We start from the raw sequence: 21,873 nt of genomic DNA on the forward strand, positions 1-21,873 counted from the left end.
ATATTGATACGTGAGCACTCATAACTTAACTTTTATATATCAATAGTGTATCCCTGACTAGTGCTCGAGTATATAGGATTATGCATGCTTGTACATTCGATATTGTCCTTAGATAGGTTTGTTGAATCCTGAATTAGATACATATGCTACTGAGATATGGTATATGATATGCATGTCATTGGAAAGCTAGTGAAAAATTAAGAACTTTTCATTTAGATATCGAATGGTTTCGATGAACGGATTTGAAGTTAAAGTCAACTGAATTTGAGTATTATTGTTAAAATGATTATTATTACTATCGTCATTATTATTTTAATAGAAATATCATTGTTATTATAAAATATCATTATTACTATTATGTTAGTATTATCATTTTATCATAATAACATTTTTAGTAAATATAAATATTGTCATTTTTTTTATAGAATAATAATAATTATTATTACAAAATAATACAACTTTTACTTATTATTATTATGATCAATATTATTTTATCAAATAAATAGGGGATACAAAGATATTTTTCACCACGCGTAATATAATTACATTAATAATACTTACCACTATAGTTTTACGATATTAAGTGAACTTTATAAATTTTACTACTTAAGATATATAAAAGTATATTTTATCATATATAAACGTTAATATAAATTTTTATTAATAAATGACTTTTATTATTATAAAATCTAATAAATATATTTAAATATATAAAACGACTATAGCTAAGTTATATAATAAACACGTATAAATTTTAGAAGTCATTTTGGGTCAAGTTGACTTTTGTTGACTTTTGCATATTAGTCTCGAGCATTAGGATTGTGGTACACTATGACTTGACCAAAAATTGTTAGACAAATATTGACCAACATATAAATATATATAATTAATATAGGTTCGTGAATCCGAGGCCAACCTTGCACTTGTTAAATGACGTTATATGTATTTTTACTACGAAATACAGTATGGTGAGTTTCATTACACCCTTTTTATATATATTTTTGGGCTGAGAATACATGCGCTGTTTTATAAATGTTTTACGAAATAGGCACAAGTACTAAAACTAATTCTATGTGGGTTTAAACCAGAAATATACCCTTAGCTTGGTAACATTAAACTACTTGTCTATGTACGGTAGGCGCGAATCCTAAAGATAGATCTATTGGGCCTGACAAACCCCATCCTGACTATGGGATGCTTTAGTACTTCGAGGTTATTTTAAACACACCTGATCTGGTGTACTTCAGAGGGTAAAACATGAACGTTAAGGCTTGTTACCGGGTGCCTACAACTTATAGAATACTTTTATACACTTGCGAGTGTACATATATTTATAAACGGAAATCTTGTGGTCTATTAATATATTGAAATGATTATTATGATAAACCTATGAACTCACCAACCTTTTGGTTGACACTTTAAAGCATGTTTATTCTCAGGTATTAAAGAAATCTTCCGCTGTGCATTAGCTCAATTTAAGGATATTACTTGGAGTCATTCATGGCATATTTTGAAAGACGTTGCATTCGAGTCATTGAGTTCATCAAGATTATTATTATGTCAATTATAGTTGGATGTATTATGAAATGGTGTGCATTCCATCAACTTTCGTTGTAAAGAAAGTTTGTCTTTTAAAAACGAATGCAATGTTTGTAAAATGTATCATATAGAGGTCAAAATACCTCGCGATGTAATCAACTATTGTGAATCGTTTATAATGTATATGAACGGGTCCTTTCAGTTTCCATCTTTAATAGTCATTGATAATGTTATGATTTTTTTTTTTGTCTCAGTTCGATGTGTTCTTCCAGGTTTGCTTTCTAGTGTTGTTTTTCTTCTTCGTATTAGATCTTGAATTATAAACATGAAACTGTGCCGAAGATTTAAGTTGAGTTTGTGTGAGTTTATATTCTTGGAAATAAAAAAGAAGAATTAGAGTGAAGAGTTTGACTTAGGGAGAAGAAGGATGTACTTGATTTGGTGAGAAGTTTATAGATGAATGTTGTAGGTGGTTGATATCTGAATATGTTGATACATATACATATACAAATTATACATATACAGATACAGATACATGTGAGCAAAAAGAAGGATAAAAGAATATTAAAAAAAAACGCTTCAAGTGAAAATGACAAATATACCCTCATGTGCTAGGCATGTGAGCTGACTTAACAGCACAAATTAACATTTGTGAGACGGAGTGACTAAACGTGCAAGATTTGCAAACCTCAGTTACTTCTTTTGCAAGAAAAAAACCATAGTGACTAAACTTGTAAAATCTGACAAACTACAATGACCATTCGTGTAATTAAGTCTTATGAAAATTAGTGAACTACTTTTTATGTGTATGTGTCGAACTTTAAAACAAACCATGAAAAAGTTGACGGCTTGTTTTTTTAATAGCTGTCACATTTTAATTCGTTAGAAACGATATCGTGTGCCTTCGTATATGTTTTTCTAAAAGAGAAAATTGCGCGGTTGGTCCCTGTGGTTTACATGAAATGGGGTGTTCAAAACAGGTGTAGTTGGTCTCTGTTAGGGAACAACCACGCGTGTTTTGAAAACCACATGGACTAACAACCCCGAAAATGAAGTTCAGGGACCAAACACCCCATTTCTTGTAAACCACAGGAACCAACCGCGCAATTTTCTCTTTCAAAATTGCATTGCATATATATACACTTATATATGTATTTAAGTGCAAAATTAATATATAAAGAATTAAAAATTTTATATGTACAATGGTTGACAGTTAATGTACGATATATTGGTCAGTTTTGGGAGGTTGTCGGTTAAGCAAAGTCGGTGATTGGTTTCGGTCGGGTATATCTGGGGTCAGTTTGTTCGGTTAATCAGTTACGGATTGGTTTTAATTTTGCTCACACTTTAGTTCATACTATTTACCATCAATTTGGGGATTTATAAATTTTTATATGTATATCTCTTTTGATATTTTAGTGCATAACTATTAGATTTGTTTTGTAAATTTGGGTTTGTATGTAGTAGGTATAATAAATTACAAAAAAAAAATTGCCCTACTTTGACTTTTTAGCTCTTTCTTTATCAATTTTGACTTAGATTTTCTTGTTTGTATGATATAATATTTGATAAAAATTATATGAATAGATTGTGTTTTAAATGTATGTTTCATTGGTATTACCTTTATGGAGTATTTGATAATACAAACAAAACAATTAAAAGTCAAAGTTGAAGGAGAAGGACTTTGAAAAGTCAAATGAGACCGTTTTTTTGGGATCAAGGAGTAATATTATTGTGAGGGACTTTGTTAAGGCTGATTTAAGAAAAATCATAGTATTAGAATGTTGGATTAGGCATGATAGGTAGAATTTATCTACCACTTGAAACTAAAACAGTATCTAGTAGAGTTGGCTTATCGAACAAATACTAGCCGTTAAAGGACTTGTTACTGATGCAGGTTTAAAGGAGTCCTTTATTTCCAATGTAGACGCACTGGATATTCGACGTGCTCTCTCTCTTCTGTCAAACAAATCACGGGGTCTATACGAGCCCGATTTAATTGCACTCAACCACCCCGAAAACCCTGCCGTTACTCAAGACGGGACCCCACTCTGTTCCCCAAGGCTTGCCACTGTCATCGTCAGATTATTGGCAAACCGAGCAACAGTCCATTAATTCCCATAATCATGCCTTGCCTACCAAGACTAGTAATGCTACCAATAGCCAGTATCAAGAAATTTCATCGTTTCAATCATTTTTATTTTGACCCAATGGACGAAATCTTGAAGCCTCTATAACTGATAAGCAAGCTCTGACAAGGTATTAAGATTGTATTTTGTGGGGGCATACTCAGGTGTAAAGATCTAGTGCTGATATTTACTATTTGCACTTGAATCATTTATTATGTTCTGATTGAGGATATAATGTGTTTTTCTTCCTACAGTTTTAAACCTACAATACTGGACCACAGTAAACTGGACAATGAAGGCCGATCCAACACGATTGATCACACATAGGGGTAGGAGACAATTACGACGACACCATAATGAAATGGATGAAACGCACAACAGAGATACAGGTCCACCTAGGTGTGGTTTTTGCTCACAACCAGGTCATAACAGGAATTCGTGTCCTACTAGGTTCGGTTAAGATATGAAGTAGTTGTAACCGTAGTTATTTGTGATCAATTGTTGTAAGCGTAGTTATGTTGTTGTAACCGTACTTATGTTTTCAATAAAAGTGTTGTTCGTAATAATGACAATGATAATAATGAAATAACTTAAACCTATTACAACTTATATTTTGAGATGCAATTTTACAACACAAAAAAAATAGAACTAAAAAAAATGGATGAATTAGCATGCAATTTTAAATAAAACTAAAAAAAAAAAAAATAGCATGCAAACCGGCCTTTCAAATGCCGGTTTGATTGTTTCTACGGGTCCACACTGAAACCCTAAATACCGTATACTAGTTTCGTATAAAAACACCCAAACCGGCATTTGAATAGCCGGTTTGGTGTCGAAACAGACAAACTGGCAAATCAATGCTCGGTTTACCTATTTTTATAAATTTTTCTTTTTAAAAAATATTTCTATAAAACCTATAAATATATTACTATTTTGAAAAAAAATTCTTTATTATCCAAGTATTGACTAATATGATGATCCAAGTATCTACTATTGCCAAAATTGAAGTTAGTTATGTACGTATTTATGCACCTTTGAATCATCACCAAAACGTACTTCACCTTTGACATTTTCATCGAGATCAGCAAATGCATCTCGCCTCCCGGTCATGTGATTGCTTGCCCCATTATCGAGATACCACATATTTCTCTTTGTTCCATCGAACTTTCTTGGAAAGACGTTTTCTCCGTTTAACAAAATACGTGATTCTTCTTCCTCACAAACCATGAGAAGCAGGGCAGGCTCTTCATTCGTTCGAGTCAGGTTCGACTCATCAGCCTTGTCTTTTGGGGACTTACAGTCGGATGTATAGTGTCTGTAGTTGTTACAGTTGTAACACTTGATACTCTTTTTGTCTTTGCTTCGGTTACCTCCATAATCACGAGATGATCCTCGACCACCTCTACCTCTACCTCTACCACGTCCACCACTCCGACCACCTCTTTCCTTGTTAGAAGAATTACGACCTCTTCCATGTGATGAGGTACCCGCTCTGGATGATTTTTTGACTAGAATGACCTTCAACCTTCGTGAATAACAAGCTCCCCTCATTATTCGTGTTGTTACTGCGAAGCTTAAGCCGATCCTCATATGCTTTCAGCCTCCCAATCGCCTCTTCAAAAGGTATGGTATCAATATCCGAATACTGCTCAATCGATGCAATTAATTGCAAGAATTTATCAGCCACTGAGTCTAGGAGTTTTCGTACAAGTACACAGTCATTAACAGTTTCTCCTAGACTATTATACCTTGACACCATCCCGCTTAGTTTTCCCGCACATTCATCTATTGTCTCCGTTTCCTTCATCCTCAATGGCCTCGAATTCACTTTTAAGAGTGTGATTTCTGGCCTTCTGTACTTGATCAGCACCCAGAAACCTTGTCTTAAACGAGCCCCATATCTATTTAGCACTCTTCTTCTTCGCAACTTGAAGTAAAATATCTTCTGGAACACTTTGAAAGATGAACGCACATGATGTCTTGTTCTCCTTTTCATCGACTACTGCTCCTTCTTCTACTTCTATGGACTCTTGTAACCCTTGGGCACCCATTATAGCTTCCGTTCTAATGGCCCATGTTGTATAATTCATTGATGTCAACATTGGGCACTGCAAAGGTACACCACCGTTATCTTTTGTTGCGAATGAGTTTACAATTGACGTTGTTTCGGTTGTGCATTTGATGATTTTGGGTATAACCTAGAATGCTCTGGATGCCAAATGTAGGACCAAACCAGATGATCAATGTAAAACTGATAAAAATACACAACGATATGGGACAATTTTCTGGTTTATATTACTCAAAATAGGAATACGATTACAAATTGTGCAAGAAAACTTTATTTGCAGTGATAAACTAGAACAAGATAACTTCTAAAATAAAACTAGTTGTTGGTGCATAATTAGTCCCCGAGTTCATTATAATCAAGTTAAAGTGCTTTATTGTTTAACTTTCTCTGCTGGTATGCAACCGCACATTTGCAGGAATGCAACCGTACGGTTAGATAGGCAACCGCACGGTTGCAAGGTGCAACCGCACGGTTGCAAGGTGCAACCGCACGGTTGCAACGTGCTGTGTGTATTTAATGGGTATTAAGGGTTCATTGTTAGGGTTACGAATCCTAACCTATCCTACACGTACAATTCGATACCCAGGTGTTCTAGCATTCATTATAGTCGATCTTTAACATATCTAAGTCGATTTTGTCATTAAGATCAAAGGTTTACATTGGATTTGGAGTATAAAACCCAATAACGAGATTTTCCGCACTCGTTATTGAATCTAAGATCGTTTAATCCTGTTTACACGATCCTACAAGTGGTATCAGAGCTTGTGTGATTGATTAAACGCTCGGTTTTTGTCTAAATCGGTTTATAAATTGTGTTTTAGTGTTTTTGGCAAAAACCCACTTAAAATCATAATTTTTTGCGTGTTGATTCGTGTTTTTGTTAAGTAAAAGTGTTAATATGGTCAATAACTATATTTTGGACGTAAAACAATTAGTGATTTTGTTCCAGATTGAGTGCTAGATCGACCAAAACCTTAAACCCTAGTTTCTGTGCAGTTTTCTGCCCAGATTCTTCCAAGCATACAACCGCACGGTTACACTCTGTAACCGCACGAATACATCAATCGAATATCACAACCGCACGGATACTCATTGCATCCGTGTAATCTTCATCCGCTTAAACCACAACCGTATAACGTTACAATCGTACGGGTATACTCTGCATCCGTCCGGTTATACCTTATACCAGTATTACTTTATCCGGTTACACTTTGCAACCGTGTAACTTACATCCGTGTCAAATTTTGCATTCGTGTAATTCAACCGTATAAACTTCTACAACTGTACGGTTACAATGTCAGACGTGTTTGAATATTCTGAAATGCAATCAGCTCTTGTAGGTGCTTCGTCGTCTGGCCTACATCACTTATTGAAGACAGAAAATGAGATTGGTAGTTCTTATCGAGTACCTAGGCTTGAATCTTTGGATGATTTTGCAGAATGGAAACCTAGGTTTTTGATTTCGTTAAACGGAATTGACTCTAAGTTGTATAACTTCTTAAAGGTAGAATATGTTTTTCCGACTAAGGATCATGGGGAAACAAAGACACCCATGGAATTGTCTGCAGGTGAGCGTGAAGATTATAATCTTGAGTGCAAAGCATACAACCATCTTACTCAAGCATTGTCTAAAGGAATATTCCATCAGTTTGAAACGTATTTAACAACTTATGCTTTGTGGAATGCTCTAGAAAGTGGAAATGAGGGGACAACTCAGTATAGAAAAACAAAAGGTAAGGTTCTGAAGAAAGAGTGGAAGAATTTTGCTGTTCAGCCCGATGAATCTTTAAAAGATGTTGTTGCTAGATATCGTCACCTGTTGACCGAACTTAAATGTGTTGATATTGTTTTTCCAACCAAGAAGCTAGTACAGTGCTTTCGTGAGGGACTACCGATTAAGTGGGATCCAATGATTGTTGAAATTGAGAGGTCCTTTGCTATCATGGATAATTCTTTGAGTGCGTTTGTTACTAAGCTACAGGCAAACGAGCTCGAGTTTCAAGAGAGATTGAAGAGGTTAGAGGCTGTTCAGAATCCTGTGAAGTATAAAGCACCAGAAATTGGTTCAGCTGAGAAGAAGCACGCCTATAACAACCCTCATATTTTCATACTTGAATTGACTAATTTGCCTATAGGGTTGTTATCCATACGTAATATATAATTAAATTCGACGTTGATCAAATATTTATTTTTAGTCGACACTTTTTGTTAACTAAAGTTTACACTAATTATATAAAATAACTTTAGTTAATATTAATATTAATGCGTATTATATTTAAAACTATATGTAACATAATTATTAATTAAATGATAAGTTATTTTAATCATTATATATATATATATATATATATATATATATATATATATATATATATATATATATATATATATATATATATATATATATATATATATATATATATATATATATATATATATATATATATATATATATATATATATATATATATATATATATATATATATATATATATATATATATATATATATAGCTTATAAAAAAAGAGATTTTTTTATAAATTAAATAATGAGCCCATGAAATTTGACTAATATTTTTTTTATTTTTTTTTCAAAAACAATCTTATCAAAAACATTTTCCACATTTTTTCATTTTTGTCAAATATGGCATTCTTGAAATTTTTATTTTATAATTTTTTTCTTTTTCACCTACCATTTTTAACTATAAATACCACATACATTTCTCATTTCAAACTTGCACCTTAATCTCTCATTTCTCTCTTTGAAGAATTACTACTAGTAAGTATTCTTTTCTTACTTTTTATTTTTTTTACTTTTTACTTTTTTTACTATTTTACTTTTTACTTCAGTTATTATTTTTACCAAAACATGTAAATAATGTTATAAATTATATGCAATTAAAAATAAAATAAATAACATGTATATACTATTACTATTACTAGCACCTATAACCTACTACTTATATTGTAACATAAAAACATTTTGGGATATGTATTAGAGATGTATAGATCTTCGAACATTCTTGACGAATGGTTTCTATGAGATTCTAGGCAGAGGGTTTGGACTTCCGATTTAAAGGGTCCTATGGCTCAAGCCCCTAGATCTAAATTAGCCATTCGAAGGGAAAGGGGTGATTGGAAGCTTATCTAATACGGCAAGTATCCTAAAATGGAAAACACTGATAAAAGTAGAAACTCTCTAGTCATAGAAACTTAGTAAAATAAGAAACTTTCTAAAAATGGAAACTTTATAAAAATAGTAACTTACTAGGATTAGAAACTTAGTAAAACGAACTATACTTAAACACATACTTAAACTTAAACATGGGCAAAACACGTAACTACTCTTAAATGTCAATAGGTTGACTTTCCTGCTCACTCGTTCAACTCTTTATTCCGAGGAATAACTCTCTCTACTTACTAAGGTGATTTTCATAGCCCCACTTTTACTATTTACTTAACTATTTATAACTTTTGGGGTGAGACACATGCTTGCTTTATAACTGTTTTACACTTAGACACAAGTACTAAATTGTTAACTATGCTGTCATGCTTTGATTCATGCTAAATCCCTATCGTAATATCGTTAATTGCTACGTTTAAATGCAAACTTAATTATTGTGAATAGGCCTATTGAGAGTAACGTCTCTAACCATTCGACCGTTGGTCTTTGGTTACATAATAATGATTCCACGACACTGACAGTACAAGGTGTCATAGGGTAAACTTGTTTAGTAGCGATATTACAAACTGCAACAACACTTTTAGATTGATATATTTGGTATCAATCAAACTTAAACTAAATCTTGTGGTCTAATGCATATTATATAAACCTATGAACTTCACTCAACCTTTTTGGTTGACACTTTAAGCATGTTTTGTCTCAGGTGATGAATAAGATGATTGTTATGACTGCTACTTGATGAATTGAATGCTGCATGGAGTCTTCATTTCATTACATCTACTTTTCATTTTAAAACTATTACTATTTCAGTTTAGATTTGATGTAAACATTCTTAATGCTTCCGCTGTTTTATTAATAAAGGTTTATTTCAAAACGTCTCATATAGAGTCGTTCTCGTTTATACAACTGTAATTTGATATAATTAGTCACAAATACCCCAGGCCCTATTTGGGGGTGTGACAGATTGGTATCAGAGCAGGCTGTTGTAGAGAATCAGGATTGCATTTTAAGTGTGCCTTATACAATTAGGTACCTTAGCAATGTAGGACTACAACTTTCTTTGGCTATAGTGCCTTTAATTATTGCCTTTAACTGTTAAATGCTACACTATACTTTAGAAACTTTACTTATCTTAGAATGCTGAGCCAATCTAAGAACTCTGCTCATTCTCCGAAGTACTATCCAATTCCACCACCACATTTAAATGCGACACCATTCTCGACATTCCTTTGTCATTTATCATGGTTTTGTGTATTACATATGTATTACATGAAATATTATCCATAAATTTTGAAACTCCTATAATAATTACTATTCATACTCAAACATAACTCCCTGTTATATCACGTACCTATATGCCTTATACCTTTATGCATCGGTTTGTGAACCGGAAAATGTCATTGAGTTACCACAGTATACGAATTGAAAGTCTTTAATCGAAAGATTATTAGATTACATACTTATCATTTTATAATCTCGACACGTCATACTGCCATTATTGGAGTATAGCCAAATCATATCTTATCATATCTATCCCAATAGACCTTGTCTAACACTTTTCCTAAATTTCCTCCGTAAATTACGGAAATCTTTTAATATATATACATATTTAAGGAGACGAATATATCATTCAGTATCCAACACTCATTTCATATCAAACCCTATTCCAAACACATAATATGGATTTCTCATCTGATTCCTCGAGCTCCATGGACAGCGTAACCGAAACGAATGAACCTATTAGCCATCATCTTTTCTGGATGGATTGGGGATGGGTTCGTAGTCGACTTAATCAATGGAGAAGTAAAGAAGGTGATCCTTTTCACCCACCAAATTGCCCTATTGGCGAAGAACCTGAAGCACTTACCGGCGAACCAATTCGGAACACCATTTTCACCCTCATTTCCAGGATATCCAGTCACGAATATATAATATCTAGAATTTCAGATCTTATTTATCCACTCGTCCGAACCGCCAATCATCCCAGAATAATAGAAGAAGTCAACGAGCTTCGCGCTCGAGTAGTGGCTTTAGAAAATATGGTACAAAACCTAAGAGCATCAGCAGCACCAGCAGCATAACCAACACTACCATCAGTACCACCAACATCACTAACACCACAAGCACTGTAAGCACCATCAACATCACCACCAACAGCACCAGTACCAACAACGACATCCGCATTCCACGCCTCAACATCACACTCGGTACCTCGGATATCAACATCATACGCTCCATATATACCAAGGAATATTAGTAATAATGAGTTAAGATGTATTAACTCATTCTTCCTGAAGAATTATATATGTATACTTTATATATATATGGCTTGGAACAATAATAAATCTTTTCGTACTAAGCTATTACGTGTGAATCTTAACTAGTATGTACTACTTGGTTAAATCATATCACTAATATGCTATGATGTACATCCTTTATTAATGACTTAACAATCGTTAATCACTGCTTCAACACAATAAACTCCATTTCATAATAAACCAAGTGTATTATTCAATTACATGTTTGGTTTTACACTTTCATTTTCGACATACTCGAAACTTTCTAGAAAACATTATCCGTGTCTTGTGAATTTCACAAGGATTCCACGAACACCAACATCATATACCGAGGTATATCAATAACAATGAACGATGAAGTATTGATTCATAACTTCATTAGCGAAATATATCGCAACAATTATGAAATCTCTAAGGTTTTGGAGATTATTTATTCTCGTTTCAATCATAAATCAAATGAGTTTAATATTATATTAACTCATTAAATCTATATTACATCTGAAGAATACATATATGAACGTATATCTTCATAAAGATTGTAATTAAAATTTATTTGTACAAACTGTTAATTGTGAAAATATTTTAGCGGGTAGGTAAAACCCGAGAAATATTTATATCTCACATTAATATGTTACATTGTACATTCTTCAAAATCTGATTCAATAATCAATAACTATACTACTTACATCCACATATATATGTATCCGTTCACTAAAGAATAACCATTTTCATACAAATTCAATTACATATTCTGATTTTGACATATCAGAATCCAATTAAAGCTTTAGCAAGTGTTATCTTCCTAAAGATCACTACATTCATGTATTATATTCATTCGTATTCTATGATAAATTATCACATCAAACCATTGAAATTATCATTCCTTACTTTTGAAATCAACAACGGCTATTCGTCAACCATTAGATCCGTTGACAATTATAATCAGCGTTTAATCATCTAAAAACAAAATTTCTTGAAACCATCTCGGATTGATAATCAATGATTCAGATTCATTAACCTTGAGAATGCTGACGAAGCAGCAAAAGCTATAGATGGTCTTAATGGTCAAAAGTTTGATGATAAAGAATGACGTATTGAAAAAGCTCAGATTTGGAACTGAAAAACGGATTGAGCTAACCATGAAGGAGACCAAGGACAAATACAAGGACCAAACCCTATATTCAAAGAATCCAGATGATTCAGTATTTGCTGAAATCCTTAATGAATACCTTGCTCCTTACTTATCTTAAATCCTTACAGAAGAATTTTTCTCATTCTTTTGATCTTAGAAAAATTCTAAGATATCATTGTATCCTTCGTTATAAATATCCTCTATATTTCTGAAGATATCTTCATATCGATTCTTGTCCGCAATTAATTATCTCTTTGCGATATCTTTATTATATCATAAAGGAAACTGTATTAGTTTCTATATTCTTTAAAATTCAAGTTTAAATTACAAATGTTTTGAAGAAGTGTTGGGAATTGAAACATGAGTTAGTATAATATAATGACGTCAGGCCAACGTGATTATATTACAGTAAATCATGCTAAATTTTTAATGGAAGATGATGATTTATAGACTTTATAATCATCATTTTCCATGTTACACGACTCTTACATTCTACTTAATCTCTGAGCATATCAAGAAAATATATTCTTGATAGTTCTATCCTCAGTAAATCTGGTAATTTACCAAATCAAATCATGATATTACGCTTAGAACAGTAGGTCCATTCGAAACTCCATACCTACGAATTCTGGACCATTACTCGCTTGACTTGAAGTCGGGAAGGAAAAACAAGAGCATAGAGCTCCGACATATAAGGGAAAATATAAAGCCCGATAACAACACGGAAATTACAAACCATGTATATCAATACGTATCGCAATGTAAAGACACGGGAGAATTAAAAACACTATAAACCCAAGGTAATAGTAGAAGTGAATAGACTCTTCCGGTGACAGATAAAAAAGAAGAACGATAGATATAAAAGTTAGGACTATATCTAAAATTAGAACTGGATGAAGCATATTGACGAATCTTTTGGAAGTATGATTTGAGGAAAATGGTATAGAAGTAGTGAAGATAATGAAACAAAAGAAGCTAATTTATAGCGAAATTCTAGACACAACAATCGAGGCAATTCACCGCATTTAATCAAAGAAAATCACAAATTCCTTAATTACCGGAGAATCAAATCTTATAGATTACGAAAATTTTCTTTAAATTCCTTAAATTCCGGAAAATCAATCGTGACTACGTCAAAAGTTAAGGCGAACATTTAATTTCCTCATTTCACTCTTTTGTGATAGCTTCGTTTATACTCTTCCTATAATCGAATCGTTTTATCCATATTACCAATGTTGATAAAACCCTATTTTCAACTCACATTCATCATTCTTGTTGTAAAGAATGACAATCTCTATCAAATTTCACGACTATGATTTTCATGAACTCCTCTCTATTTTGTCTACCCTAGCGTGGTGGCATAAAAGCTCAAGGTTTAAATGAACTCAATATTATTCATAACACATTTTATATATCCAATTTACTGAAATGACTTATATAACATTATCATTTTGAATGATCTCCGCATTAATAATAAAATGCACTTCGTAGAAGAACTTGTAGAAATTATGGTATGTATGATTTTAATTCTTGAAACAGAACAATATTCTATCCGTTGGAATTCATGCAAGGCCCCGAGCATACCTGGGAACGTGAAAACCAAATAAAACGTAAATATCCTCGTCTATGTACGAACAACGCCGATTGATGGCAACAACTAAATTTCGGGATGAAATTTCTTTTAACGGGTAGGTACTATAACAACCCTCATATTTTCATACTTGAATTGACTAATTTGCCTATAGGGTTGTTATTCATACGTAATATATAATTAAATTCGACGTTGATCAAATATTTATTTTTAGTCGACACTTTTTGTTAACTAAAGTTTACACTAATTATATAAAATAACTTTAGTTAATATTAATATTAATGCGCATTATATTTAAAACTATATGTAACATAATTATTAATTAAATGATAAGTTATTTTAATCGTTATATATATATATATATATATATATATATATATATATATATATATATATATATATATATATATTTAGCTTATAAAAAAAGAGATTTTTTTATAAATTAAATAATGAGCCCATGAAATTTGACTAATATTTTTTTATTTTTTTTTTCAAAAACAATCTTATCAAAAACATTTTCCACATTTTTTTCATTTTTGTCAAATATGGCATTCTTGAAATTTTTATTTTATTATTTTTTTTTTTCTTTTTCACCTACCATTTTTAACTATAAATACCACATACATTTCTCATTTCAAACTTGCACCTTAATCTCTCATTTCTCTCTTTGAAGAATTACTACTAGTAAGTATTCTTTTCTTACTTTTTATTTTTTTTACTTTTTTTACTATTTTACTTTTTACTTTTTACTTCAGTTATTATTTTTACCAAAACATGTAAATAATGTTATAAATTATATGCAATTAAAAATAAAATAAATAACATGTATATACTATTACTATTACTAGCACCTATAACCTACTACTTATATTGTAACATAAAAACATTTTGGGATATGTATTAGAGATGTATAGATCTTCAAACATTCTTGACGAATGGTTTCTATGAGATTCTAGGCAGAGGGTTTGGACTTCCGATTTAAAGGGTCCTATGGCTCAAGCCCCTAGATCTAAATTAGCCATTCGAAGGGAAATGGGTGATTGGAAGCTTATCTAATACGGCAAGTATCCTAAAATGAAAAACACTGATAAAAGTAGAAACTCTCTAGTCATAGAAACTTAGTAAAATAAGAAACTTTCTAAAAATGGAAACTTTATAAAAATAGTAACTTACTAGGAATAGAAACTTAGTAAAACGAACTATACTTAAACACATACTTAAACTTAAACATGGGCAAAACACTTAACTACTCTTAAATGTCAATAGGTTGACTTTCCTGTTCACTCGTTCAACTCTTTATTCCGAGGAATAACTCTCTCTACTTACTAAGGTGATTTTCATAGCCCCACTTTTACTATTTACTTAACTATTTATAACTTTTGGGGTGAGACACATGCTTGCTTTATAACTGTTTTACACTTAGACACAAGTACTAAATTGTTAACTATGCTGTCATGCTTTGATTCATGCTAAATCCCTACCGTAATATCGTTAATTGCTACGTTTAAATGCAAACTTAATTATTGTGAATAGGCCTATTGAGAGTAACGTCTCTAACCATTCGACCGTTGGTCTTTGGTTACATAATAATGATTCCACGACACTGACAGTACAAGGTGTCATAGGGTAAACTTGTTTAGTAGCGATATTACAAACTGCAGCAACACTTTTAGATTGATATATTTGGTATCAATCAAACTTAAACTAAATCTTGTGGTCTAATGCATATTATATAAACCTATGAACTTCACTCAACCTTTTTGGTTGACACTTTAAGCATGTTTTGTCTCAGGTGACGAATAAGATGATTGTTATGACTGCTACTTGATGAATTGAATGCTGCATGGAGTCTTCATTTCATTACATCTACTTTTCATTTTAAAACTATTACTATTTCAGTTTAGATTTGATGTAAACATTCTTAATGCTTTCGCTGTTTTATTAATAAAGGTTTATTTCAAAACGTCTCATATAGAGTCGTTCTCGTTTATACAACTGTAATTTGATATAATTAGTCACAAATACCCCAGGCCCTATTTGGGGGTGTGACAACGCCCAACCACAAACAGCCTTTACTTCAAATACAGAGAAAATAACGTCAAGTTATGTTACTCCAGCACCTCAAAGTGTTCTTTATCAAACAACTTCAAACAAGGAGGCAAGTACTGAGGTTTTGAGAACAGAGAATATTCACTTGCGTACAATTAAGGGAGTTGAGGAGGATTTGGCGTTAGTCTCTATGGTAGTGAACTCTTACAACGATTTGCTACATGGTAGAATTGGTAACAGTCATTTGGAACAAGAAGACTACGATCAGATAGATGAAAACGAGATGGAGAAAATGGACATTCTATGGGCTATGGGAAGTGTAATTCGCAGGGCAAAGAAATACATTGAAAAGACTGGTGAGAAAAACTTGGGTGTGAGCAAGAATACCAAATTTGGCTTTGACATGAACAAAGTAAGGTGTCACAATTGTCACGAGTTGGGTCATTTCAAGCGAAACTGCACTAAACCAAAGTAGCAAGGATTTCATAACCCATTTCATAATCAGAAGCGTGAATCGAAAAATACAGTCAATGTTCCTATTGTGGATGAGTCATCAAAGGCTTTAGCAACTACATATGATGATGAGTCCTATGACTGGTCTATCGATGTAACTGATGCTTTCGATCATCATGAAAATGTTGTGAGGATTTAAATGTCTGAGGAAGAGGCAGCAAAAGAAAAGGCGGAAAGGGAAAAGATGGGTTGTGTTGGAAGAGATAAACAATGCAAATGCCTAGGATGCAGAATGGAAGATAGGATTGACAGAGCATGGTACTGGGCGAATTACTTGCGTAGAGGGTACGTAAACAAGAGGGTGCAAGAGAAGTTTAAGTGGGCCATTCACAGTGATGGGGACATTTGGACAGACAGTGAATCATCCTCTTCAGACGACAACTCAAAGAAATCTTGTGTGTATGTTGGTCAGTCTTCTGTGTGCAACTCAGCAACTGTTAGGACGAAGACATTGAATGAGGAAATGTTTGTCAATTTGGATCTTGGTTCGGATAGCTCTAGTTCAGAGTCGGAATCAGAGTCTGGTGAAGTTAAAGAGAAGGCTCCACATCTCTATGCGTTTATGGCAAACTCTTCAAACAACTCTAAGGTAATGCCTGAAACTAATACTGTTTGTAAAAATTTTGTTAGCTTAGACTTGCAACTGCATGAACTTAGGGAGTCTGTAAAGACGTGTAGTAGATGTGCAACTTTAGAGGATCAGGTTAAAAGGTTGTCTGACATTTTCCTAAACTGTAATAATTGTACGGCCTTAGAACAGGAAATTGATGTGCTTCGAAAGGGAAAAATCAACTTCTTAAGAAGCAGTATGAGGATAATATGTACCTTAAATCTAGGGAAAATGAGTTTAGGGAAATAATCAAAACCTTAGACGATCAGGTGACCGATTTGAAGTCGAATGTGCTGTTAAATACTCAGACCATTATGAGACAGATCACTGAGATAGATGAGCTTAAGCGAGATAAAGAATCCTTTAGATTAGTTATGAGACTGAAAGAGAAAAGGCTTATATCTATAAGAGGTCTGCTTTCGTGCTAGAATATTGTCAAAATGTAGGAGGAATAGAAACTAGTGGTGATTATAAATAGTGAACTCCTCCATTTGAGCATGACTATAGTTTCTCACATCCTGAGAAACAGTTCGGTGAAGATTATGCTCCCATTCAACCAACAGGAGTTGATAAGACTGAAAAAGTAGAGAAACCTAACCCTAAAATAGTTAAAATTTTGAAAAATCCTGCAAATCAAAGACCAATAAAGATTAGGAACCGATCGCCAATTAAATTTGTTCAAGGTCCTAGTTTTGAGGAGGAGGACTTCTTGAAACCAGCTTGTAATTCACAATCAAATTATGTTCCTCCACCGAAACGGTCTCCTGAGAGAACTCCTGAGAGATCTCCTGTGAACAGGAGGTCTACACCCAGATATTTTAGAAATAGATCTCCACCTTCTCGTAGACCTAGCTTCAATTCCTATTTTAGGAATGATAATGTAGAAACTGTGCATACATGTTTGCATTGCAGGTTAGTTGGTCATCAGGCGGTTCACTGTACTAAATGATTTGTAGCACCCAGAAGGAGGATTGAGCTGAGTCCCTCTAAAAGCTTTCAAAAATTTCGATCAGCTTCTCCTCCTATGAATCATATGTCATCTCGACCTAACTCTCAAGGGTCAAGTCAACATGTGATTTATAAGAATTTGTCAAAGACTGAGAAGAGTGAAAGGGTTAAGCAAGATAATGTTTATTTTAAGAAACCCTTACATAAAAATCAAATGTGGGTGACAAAGGAGGGTGCTAATGGGACTTATGGTTCGGGTACCACCTTCAGGGAAAATGAAATGGTTGGTAATGTAAATGGGAAACCCATTGCCGAAAAGGCATGGGTATCCCCCTCAAACTAATCATTTTATCTTTTTGATTGTGCAGGTCGCCTACAGTCCAAACAAAAACACTTGGATTGTTGATAGTGGGGCATCCAGGCACATGACAGGAAACATGTCCTTGCTGAATGATGTTAAATCGATTAAGGGTGGACCTGTTTCTTTTGCTGGTGATCAAGGAGGTTTCATAACTGCTCAAGGAATGATTTCAAATTCTTCAGTCAGTTTTGATGTAACAACCCATCCCAATATCCAAACAAACACGCGAAATAAATTTTTTTTTAACCAGTATGTGTGCGCGGCGCGCACAAGCCCATTTCAGTTCTGTCCGAATTTGTCAAATTTCAAATAAAGATCACCCACTTCCCGACATATTTAGACGAAACGCTTTTCACAACATGTTCTTATATGTAAAACTAACACATTTCAATGATAAAACAACTTTTACAAACTCGGGCCCACATATGGCCGAAATACGAGTTTCGTACAAAAAATATAAGTTTCAACCCAATTAGTTTAAATTCCAAACGTCACTAGAGCATGATGTTTGGGGGTTAAACTACCCAAATCTCGGTCAAACTTCAAAAGCTAACACATCCAAAAGCGTCCCTTATCAAACAAGCGGGATCTCTAATCCAATCGAACGCCCTTACCCTTGTCAACGCCCGAGCCTATAAAAAGGTAAACAACGAGAGGGTAAGCAAAGCTTAGTGAATGCAATAATTATACATATACATATATAATATACCTACTTGCATACACTTACACACACCGTATAATCGCTAGCAATAACAATTAGCATACAAACTCCAAGTATAAGCTAATGACCTCCAAATACCGCAACTAGCATAATCAATAGCATATTCACCAAAATAATATATCATGCTACACAACAACTCATACGCAAGCTATATGGTTAACCATACACACGTTATGGTGCTACCGGCTCCGTGGTTCACACCATACGTAATGCTATGACGCTACCGGCTCCGTGGTTCACATCACTACGCATTCGAGTCATACTCTTTTATAGTGCTACCGGCTCCGTGGTTCACACTTCGGTGTTATCGGCTCCGTGGTTCACACCTCATTTTATAGTGCTACCAGCTCCATGTTTCACACTTTGATGCTACCGGCTCCGTGGTTCACATCACAACACATGCACCATGATGTTACCGGCTTCGTGGTTCACATCATAGTACACTCGCACACAATATGGCACTCCCGGCTCCATGGGTCATACTATAGCATACAAATAAATACATCATATACATACATGTATAATTACTCCACTCACCTTAAAGTTTTGGTGACGATTTAACTTCCACAAGCCTTAAAGCAAAGTACCTAATACAATAAGTACTCGATCAACACACAAACTAGTTGGACTAAATACCAATACTTACACATGTGCATTTAATGACTTAATGCATTAAATGCCCCATTTTCATCAAAATCGACCATAAAGGTCAAAACCACCACATATAACTAAAAGCTAGTGATTAAGGTCTAACAACACTAACTAACACATAATTTGGGTATTTCATACCCATCTTTCCCAACTAGGTCAATTATTACCAATTTGACCATTTTAAGGTCAACACCCACTTCGGGTCACCCACAAACCCACATAACACCCATTTACTAGACATATAGGTGTGCTAGTAATTACTAATCAATTTAAGGCTCATAAACACCAATTACCATTTTGAAACCCTAGTTTAGTAGCTTTTGAGTCTTCATGACTCAATCTTACCCAAGAACACCCAAAATCACCAAATATGGGTTTTTTGTTCATCACTAACCCAAACCCTAACCCTTAAACAACTTAAATTAGGGAAATCAAAGTTAGAACATACCGCCACAACCAAAACGTAGCTAAAGGCTAGATGAACAACTTTAATACTTGAGCTTTAACCCGGATCAAGCTTCTTCCTCCTTGATTCAAGCTTTCTCTCACTTAAAGTGTTTTATCTCTCTAGATTGAAGTGGAATTGAAGATGGTGTTGGTGGTTGTGTTGAATGTGCTTCAACCACCACAAATCTGGCCATAAGTGCCCTAAAACTGGCCCCATGTGAAATGACCATAATGCCCCTCATTAAACTTTAATTTAAAAGCTGGATTCTGCCAACAGTACAGGTGCGCGACGCGCACACCTATACTTGCGCGGCGAACACAAAGACCTGAGCAGGCTCTGACCTCCGTTTAGCTGTACAATGTCACCCACACTTCAAGCACCATATTTACACCGCTGTACACTAATTATTCGGGTCTTACAACTCTCCCCCACTTGAATCGAAGCACGTCCTCGCGATTTAAGCCGCATGACATGAGGGAAGATACACCAAAACAAACTCTTCGAGCTCCCATGTAAACTCGGAACCTTTACTATGACGCCATTAAACTTTATAAGTCCTCACCTCTTTATTCCGCAACCTTTTCACCTTTTCATCGAGTATAGCAATCGGCTCCTCAACATACTCTAACTTGTTTTTTAGCTCAATTTCGTCTAATGGCATCCATGAAGAATCATCCGCAAGACACTTATGGAGATGGAAAACATGAAATGTATTATGGATCCCCGCAAGCTCTTCGGGTAATTCCAAACGATACGTAACTTCACCAACACGAGCTAAAATCTTAAATGGCCCAATAGACCGAGGAGCTAACTTTCCCCGTTTTCTAAACTGAATAATACCCTTCCATGGCGAAACCTTAAGCATCACCATGTCGCCTTCTTGGAACTCAATCAATCGCCTTCATTTGTCGGCATACGCCTTTTGCCTATCTTGAGCCTTTTTCAAATGAGCCCAAATCATATCAATCTTACTATTCATCTCTAGAACCAAATCGGTACTCCCGATTTCTCTTTGACCCACTTCACCCCAAAAAATCGGGGTTCGACACCTACGCCCATAAAGCATCTCGTAAGGTGGCATCCCGATACTAGTATGATAACTATTATTATACGAGAATTCCACTAATGGCAAGTGCTCATCCCAAATACCACCGAAATCAATAATACACGCCCGTAACATATCCTCCAAAGTTTGATTCATACGTTCGGTTTGACCGTCCGTTTGAGGATGGTACGCCGTGCTCATTCTCAATTGTGTACCCATATCTTCATGAAACTTATTCCAAAAGCGAGATGTGAAACGAGTGTCTCGATCCGAAATAATAGATATAGGAACCCCATGCCTCGATATCACCTCCTTGATAAATAATTTAGCCAAAGTCTCCAACGATATCGTTTCCCGAATGGGAAGAAACAAAGCACTTTTCGTCAACCGATCAACTATCACCCAAATCGAATCAAATTGGGTTCTTGCCATCTTTGGTAACTTTGTAATGAAATCCATGGTAATGTGCTCCCATTTCCATTTCGAGACTTCCAACGGTTGTAACTTACCATACGGATTTTGGTGCTCGGCCTTAACTTGCAAATACGTGACACATTGTTTAACATACTTTACAACATCACGTTTCAT

General features: G+C 34.2%; 1 protein-coding gene across 1 annotated transcript; it reads right to left on the reverse strand.

The window, feature by feature from the left end:
- Positions 1 to 4,676: 4,676 nt before the first annotated feature.
- On the reverse strand, positions 4,677 to 5,475 carry LOC139901268 (uncharacterized). Its single transcript, XM_071883995.1, has 2 exons — positions 5,207 to 5,475; positions 4,677 to 5,160 (listed from the first exon to the last, which is right to left on the reverse strand). Exons 1-2 carry the CDS (start codon positions 5,473 to 5,475, stop codon positions 4,677 to 4,679), a joined length of 753 nt encoding a protein of 250 aa, XP_071740096.1.
- Positions 5,476 to 21,873: the final 16,398 nt, after the last annotated feature.

This window comes from Rutidosis leptorrhynchoides, chromosome 3 (genome assembly GCF_046630445.1).
Source record: "Rutidosis leptorrhynchoides isolate AG116_Rl617_1_P2 chromosome 3, CSIRO_AGI_Rlap_v1, whole genome shotgun sequence".
NCBI classification, from domain to species: domain Eukaryota; kingdom Viridiplantae; phylum Streptophyta; class Magnoliopsida; order Asterales; family Asteraceae; genus Rutidosis; species Rutidosis leptorrhynchoides.

What these genes read in the sequence shown, in the direction of transcription:
- LOC139901268 (XM_071883995.1), bottom strand. Translation starts at nt 5,475, where the DNA reads ATGAAGGAAACGGAGACAATAGATGAATGTGCGGGAAAACTAAGCGGG. An exon ending in ACGAATAATGAGGGGAGCTT is followed by an intron (nt 5,161 to 5,206) that starts GTTATTCACGAA and finishes AAAATCATCCAG; the next exon opens with AGCGGGTACCTCATCACATG.